We start from the raw sequence: 7,500 nt of genomic DNA on the forward strand, positions 1-7,500 counted from the left end.
CGCTTGATTTTATCATTACCTTTCCAAATGAAACGGTAAATCAAACTGTTGACCTCTTAAATCAACTCTTCCGAAACTGCAATCAACGCCGCTTTACTCAAAACTTTTGGTAGAATAAAGGATTTAACAATCTGAATTCTTCCTAGTAGTGTAAGTCCTCTCCACTTCCACATGTTCAATATATCTTTGATAGACTTAAGAACTAAGTCAAAGTTGGCTCTCATCCTTGATGCTATATGATAATCAAATACAATTCCCAGGATTTTAATTGATTTTCGTACTTTATGAGAAAACTTAGTTGGATCCAGGTGATGTGTGCCAATGGCAAAGATCTCCGTTTTATCATCATTAACTCGAAGGTTGGAGAACTTATAAAAAATTTGCAGAGTTGCCAATAAACGATGATACGATGCGATATCTCTGAGAAAACAAGTCATATCGTCAGCAAAAAGTGTTAGTTTGATTTCTTCCTCATTGATTAAAATACCTTTAGTTCCCTTATCCTCCCGAATTCTGCAAGCAAGCACTTCAATGGCCAAAATAAATAACAAAGGTGACAAGGGATCGCCCTGCCTAACGCCACAACGAATATCAAACAAATCAGTAATAAAACCATTATTTAAGACACAACTAGATACGTCAGTGTAGAAGGTTTTGATCCACTTTAGAAATTGCGTTCCAAAGTTAAATTTTTCCAAGATTTATAAAAGGGAAGAATGATTCAAAGAGTCGAATGCTTTCTCAAAATCAACTGCCTAAAGAATCGGTACTTTTACAAATGAAAATTTTGCAATTATTCTACTCTATAGATAACAAAAAAATTTCGCAACAAAGGCACTCAATGTAGAATACAGAATGAATAATTCGCAGTTAATGAAATTCCATTAACGAAATTTTCCTTCGGTATATAATAAAAGTATACTGATAAAGTTTTGTGCGAACTTTTATTAATTATCTGTAGATAAATATAACTGCAAAATTTTCATTTATATATATACCCCTAAAGAATACCTGAACTATCCGTAAATTTAGCAAATTCAAGTACATCTTCAGTTGTTCGAACTCCGTCAAGTAATGATCTTCCCTTGATATAATAAAACCATTTTGATTTGAATGAATAAGCTCAGGTAAAAACAATTCTAACTTTCTTGCAATCGCCTTTGATGCGATTTTAAAATGGACATTAATAAGTGAGATCGGTCTCCAATTTTTGATAAAACGTCTGTCTTTGTCTTTCTTCTCCAACAACGTAATCATAGCTTGTTTTTGCGAATTTGACAGTTGTCCGTGTTCGTGAGCGAAATTCAAGGAATTGACGAGACATTTCTTTATGAGATGCCAGAAGCCAAGATAAAACTCCACAGTTAATCCATCATTCCCTGGTGTTTTGTTTTTCTCAAATGATTTCAACGCTTCTAAATATTCGTTTGTTGTAATTTTTTTCTCCAAATATTCCTGCTGCTCGTCTGTTAACATGTTAGTATTTACATTCTCAAGGAATTCATCAATCGACAAGCCACCCTGTTGACAAGAGTCTTTATCATAAAGATTGGCATAAAAGCTATGAATCTCTGTCATTATTTGTTTCGGATCCATTATGAACCCCAATCTTCAATTTTTTTTACAGGATTCTCTTACTTGAGGTTTGCCTCCAGTTCCATCCAACTCAGCATCGAAAATAACATTGAAATCGCCTCCAATAATAACTTCACAATTATCCTCTAATTCTAATTTATCGAGTTGTTTTTGAATTTCCTCAAAGAAGATGCATTGATCTTTGGTCTTATTTGGGGAATAAATATTGACAAAAACAAAACTATATCCCTGAATGACACCTTTCAAAATAATAAATCTTCCTTGTTCATCTTCTTGGCGTTCTTCAATATCACAATCGAATTTCTCCTTAACCAAAATCATAACCCCCCTACTGTGCTCCGAACCATGACTAAAGAAAATGTCGCCCCTCCACTGCGACTTCCAAAACTTTTCGACGTCTGGAGTACTATAAGTTTCTTGTAAAAAGATAATATCGGATCTCTCTTTTGTTAACCAGTAAAAAAGTGCCTTTCTTTTGTCAAAAGAGCGAATCCCCCGAACATTTAGAGATAGAATTCTAAAACTTATTTAAATTCCGTTTTGAGAAGATTTCAAAGAGTCATTTCAGTGAAGAGAACGGAACAATAAATACGTCAAGAGGCATCTGCATACATGAAGCTCAAGCCATGGGTGCATTGCATGTCCCTCACACAAGAACAATATAAAGTTAGCCCGCTAAAATGCGAAAAAAAAAAACAACAAAAGGCACAAAGCAAAACTACGACGCACAATTACATAGTTAAAAAAGTATCCAGCGAAAGCTGTTAAATATAGAGCTATTAACACAAAGGGTCTTGCAATCCTCATAACACCTAGTAACAATACAAACAAAAAACCCCAGTTCTTGGAAAAAATAATGCAAATTTGGTAAAGAAATAGTTTTATACATGACCTGAAGTTTTAGATTTTACGTTTTTATATTTGAACACCGTCAATAAACAACTTATCAGGCTCCGCCCTACTAAAATAGACGGTCTTACCCTTTTCTTTTGCCTTTTTAAAACGATGCATCTTCTTCTTTCTACGCTCTAGAATTTCTTTTGGAAGGTCCGGTGAGATTCCAAAATATTTACCTTTCAATTTCTTTGCCTTTGACATGACCTCCTCACGATCAGGGTATCTTAAAAAACGCGCAATTATTTGTCTAGGCTTTCCAACAGAGGAAGTCCGCTTCCCAACTCGGTGTACCCTGTGAAATTCTATATTATCAGCATCTTCCACGCCGAGTTCGGTTTTTAAAAAATCAACCAAAACCTCCCTCGTGTCTTCGTTTACATCTTTTTCTTCTTTAATTCCAAAGAAACCAAGATTCTCACGTCGCTGATAAACCTCCATATCCAGTTTCTCGTCTCTGAGAAGGTGAACTTGACTCTGTATTTCTTGAAAATTCTTCTTGAACGACTCTCTTTCTGCATTAGCGAAGTTCAAACCGTCTTCAAGCCCTTTAATCTTCGTTTTTGTCTCCTTCTTAAACACCTCGAAACTTTCGACCTTAACTTGAAGGCTACTTATTTTCTCGTCCACTGATTGAATTTGATCTTCTAATTTTTGTAGCTTTTCTAACACTTGGTCTAGTTTTGGCATTACCGTCTCCGCCATGTTCAGCAAAGTGAGCACCTCATCCGACTCGCTACTACGCTCAGAATCTGTGAATGATACGTTATGTTTTATCCTTTTGTCATCGGGCGAAAAGAGGATATTGAGGAGCTTTTCCACGTTTTTCTTTTAATATTTTTGGCCATGTGCCATATCCAAGAACGGAGCTAACATAAACTCGTCTACTCCAACATCTTGCCCTACCCAATCTCCCCATAGCAACTCAGTTGCTTCACCAGAAACCAAAATTTAAAAATCTTGGGTGCCTTCATCAAAATCTTGTTCTTGATGCTTAAAGGCAGAATTGTGCAACACTGCAGAGGTCACGTCAATCCGAAGTGCAGACTTGGAAAGCGTCGCTTCAACTGAGCATGTCTCAATAAGACACCTATAGTGCGCCTATGTGCATTGTTATATAGCATTTCTTCTTGATTCTTTGGCTTGAAGATGCTTGTCATTCTGTATAAGGTGCAAGGGCATAAACTGTCACACACTAGAAAGCTATCGACAGTTGAGGCTCTTAATTTGTCTCCGATTCTGCTGTTCTCAAAATGCATGTGAGTCCATCCAGGCTAGCGCGCCACGATGTAAGCAATAAAGGCATCGCTATCACAAACAACCTGTACGCTGATTGAGTAAGGCTACGTTCTGCTAATGAAAGCCATAGTGTCTTCTTTGCTTGGACATAAGATCCTAATGTGGGTACAATTGATGACCCCGAACCACACCTGGAAAGCGTGCAACATCATGAAACTTTGTCTTGGTGTCAGTCAAGTAAGGAATGTCCTTTTCGTTTTGCTATTGTCCTTGAAACCCTTTGAACTACAGAATTACACTGCATGCAGCGAATACTGAAAGACCCACATAATATAACCCGGTCGAATGTTCCAGTGGGATAAAATCTCAAAGCAGTTAGAACCTGCCACATCGCGGTCCCGTAGTTCTCAATTTAAGTTAGCGAGACTTTCACTCTGAGGTCGACTTCTGGCACACCTCCTCCGTGGGGCCAGGTCATTAAGTAAACAAAGTAAAATGAGCTATTGAAATTGCTAAATGTTCGCGGTTGCTCTCTCCATAGAATGAGCTATGGAGAGCGCAACCAAAATATAAACAGATCTCTTACTTGAATAAGCAATGAAGATGACGAAGGCCATGAGGCAGGCAAGACAAAGCAAATAACGCTTTGGAAGCAAACCGTACAATGACATGCGACACTCTGCCGTCATAGTTGGTGCAGGACGAGACTATCTGTGGGTAAACAAAGAGAGAAAAAGCGCTCAGAAGAGTCTCAAGCAAAAGGCAACGACCATGCAAACCTTCAAGTTCCTATCAGCCCCACTCACCCACTTGTCCTGTTATTTTCGCAACCTTTTCTTGAAAACTCACTTTTCTACGTGCTTTTGAAATACGGGGGAAACTCGGGTCATAGTTTGATTCGTGACCGAGCAACGAAGGGGAAGGGTTGGATACCGGATTGATGTCACAATTTTCCATCGCTGTTTACAAAGAGCTTTCTCAACGCAGGGTAATTTCGGACTTCATACTTGTATTAAACTCATTCTCCTTCCTCTTGCGGCCATAGATCAAATTACAGCTGTTTTGATCTATTTTTGTGAGCCTCTGAAGTAGCGAAGGTGCAAAGAATTATTCTGTTAAAGTTTTTAGGAGATTACATAGACACTTAAACTTCAACGGAGTTATCGATGGAGCTTCTTTCACCTGCGTCTTTATGTGTCATGATTTCAAACTTGAGAAATATCTCGACGGATCGTGACGATCCGATCAGGTCGTGACGACCCGTCATTTGAAAAGTCGACCCGACTATTGGAAGTGTCAGATGGCGAGAGAAAGAAAAACTTCGATGAGCAAAGGAGGCTGAGCTGCTCAAAAATGTTGTATGCTTCGTTCTCAGAGAGTAGCGACTAAAATATCGATATACGCATAGAAAATTATTAACATCGACCAGAACAGCATTCGCAAATGTTGCGAATGTGTCCTTAATACCCTGACGCTGTTCAGAAACAGAGAAAATGACTGACTGTATAGCGACGCGAAATGTTGAGTGCTTCGTTCTTAAAGCGTAGCGATGAAAATGTCAAATGGTGAGAGAAAGAAAAACTTCGATGAACAAAGGAGGCTGTGCTGCTCAAAAATGTGATATGCTTCGTTCTCAAAGAGTAGCGACTAAAATATCGATATACGCATAGAAAATTATAAACATCGACCAGAACAGCATTCATGCTTCCTTCTTAAATCGTAGCGAAATCGCTGTACACTTCCTCAAAACATCCAAGTAGTGCGAAAATCGCTGCAAGCTTCCTAACAGCAACCAAAAATGGTGAATGGTTCGTTCGTTCACGGCGTACCGAAATTAATACCCAGACAACATGCTGCTCAGACAACATGCTGTTCAGAAACAGAAATAATGATTGACTGTAAATGCGCTCCGAAATGGATAGATAGATAGATAGTTTATTAAAATATCGAACATAGCAGTCCGTAGACTGAATTGCGTTACAATTACTTAAAATTAAGATTAACTAAATTCTAAAAATATAATACGTATGTGTAATCAAATGGCGACGAGTGAAATTAGTAAATAATTTTACGCGCGTTTTGTCAAAATTCTGATAATTTCCCGAGCCTTTAGAAGAAGGAAATTATCAGAATTTTGACAAAACGCAAGTGAAATTATTTCCTGATTTCACGAGAAAACCATTTGATTACCTTTTAATGTCCTGGGTGCATACCTGCCAACCCCCAGAGTACGAAAATCTGGAGACGTCTAGAAAATTTTCGTCCGAAGATTCAGACGGCTTCCTAAGATCGCCGAAGATTTCCGATGACTTCCGAGGATTGACGAAGATTTCCCGACGACTTGCGAAGATAACCGAGGGTGTAGAAGGATTTTTGACGACTTCAGAACCGGACTCACCAACTGTTTCTCGCCCAAAAAAAGTTTATTTTCTATTTAATCGGTTTTTAAGCAATTAAATTTCTTTTTTGTCAGTTGGGAGTGGGAAACTAGTCTGAATGCGTGAGATCTATCAAAGCCGAGTTCGAGTAATAATGAGTTTGAGTGAGTTTGCAGCCTGAATAGATCTTATCATGATGGTTTTGGAAGCCATCTTATCAATAATGAAAAGGCAAATACGTCTGAAATTAACAGTGTTTGTGTGGGAAAGCAGGAGCCCATCCTGGGAAAAGTTATTTAAAATAGTTTTTACAAACTGCGCTTCTGAAAAATTCATGAATTGGAAACTTTAGACACTAGAAAATCAGAAGAGTTTCTAATTCATGAATTTTTCAGAAGTAAAGTTTTATGAAAACTATTTGGCATGGTGACTTGCAGCTCTAACCCGCTTAAATTTCAAAAGAACACCCATAAAATTAGCTTTTCATGTAACAGTCACGGCAAGTCTATCGCTTTACCTTTCTTTTTAGTGCCAGCGGTTTTCCCGTTATAATGAGAAATTTCAACCTGCAACCTGCCACCTGCAACCAGCAAAAAATACCTGCGGGCCTAAGAATTCCTTTTGAAGTGAGTCGAAATCCACGTTAGCCATCTTCGCTTCGACAGATCAGATGTAAACAGTGTGCGAAAACCGCGCCAATTTTCTACTATGTATTGTGCAATATGATTGGTTTATTTCTGACCAGTTACGATACTCGTTAAATATACATAAATTTGATTGCTCCCGCTGATTTAAGAGTTCCGATCAAATAAAAGCACTAAATAAGAGCACTAAATCCACTTCTTGCTTTATTTTCTTTTTTGAAACCGCGAAAATGACGAAATTAGTGAAAAAAAATTGGAAAAAAGCCACGGTAGATAGTTCCCGGGAGATTTGGTGGCTTAACCGGGAGACCGGGAGATTTGGCAGGTATGGATTACATAGACACTTAAACTTCAACGGAGTTATCGATGGAGCTTCTTTCACCTGCGTCTTTATGTGTCACGATTTCAAACTTGGGGAATATTTCGACGGCTCGTGACGATTCGATCAGGTCGTGACGACCCGTCATTTGAAAAGTCGACCCAACTATTGGAAGTGTCAGATGGCGAGAGAAAGAAAAACTTCGATGAGCAAAGGAGGCTGAGCTGCTCAAAAATGTTGTATGCTTCGTTCTCAGAGAGTAGCGACTAAAATATCGATATACGCATAGAAAATTATTAACATCGACCAGAACTGCATTCACAAATGTTGCGAATGTGTCCTTAATACCCTGACGCTGTTCAGAAACAGAGAAAATGACTGACTGTATAGCGCTCCGAAATGTTGAGTGTTTCGTTCTTAAAGCGTAGCG

At 38.3% G+C, this 7,500-nt stretch overlaps 1 protein-coding gene across 1 annotated transcript in view; it reads right to left on the bottom strand.

The window, feature by feature from the left end:
* Positions 1-4,186, bottom strand: part of LOC138046925 (uncharacterized) — a 16,220-nt gene extending 12,034 nt beyond the window's left edge. Inside the window, exon 1 of the mRNA XM_068893556.1 lies at positions 2,670-4,186. Within this exon, the coding sequence (XP_068749657.1) occupies positions 2,670-3,195 (526 nt within the window). The 5' untranslated portion in view covers positions 3,196-4,186. The remainder of the gene's footprint in view (positions 1-2,669) is intronic.
* Between the last annotated feature and the right edge of the window lie 3,314 nt (positions 4,187-7,500).

Source organism: Montipora capricornis, chromosome 1 (genome assembly GCF_036669925.1).
Source record: "Montipora capricornis isolate CH-2021 chromosome 1, ASM3666992v2, whole genome shotgun sequence".
NCBI lineage: Eukaryota > Metazoa > Cnidaria > Anthozoa > Scleractinia > Acroporidae > Montipora > Montipora capricornis.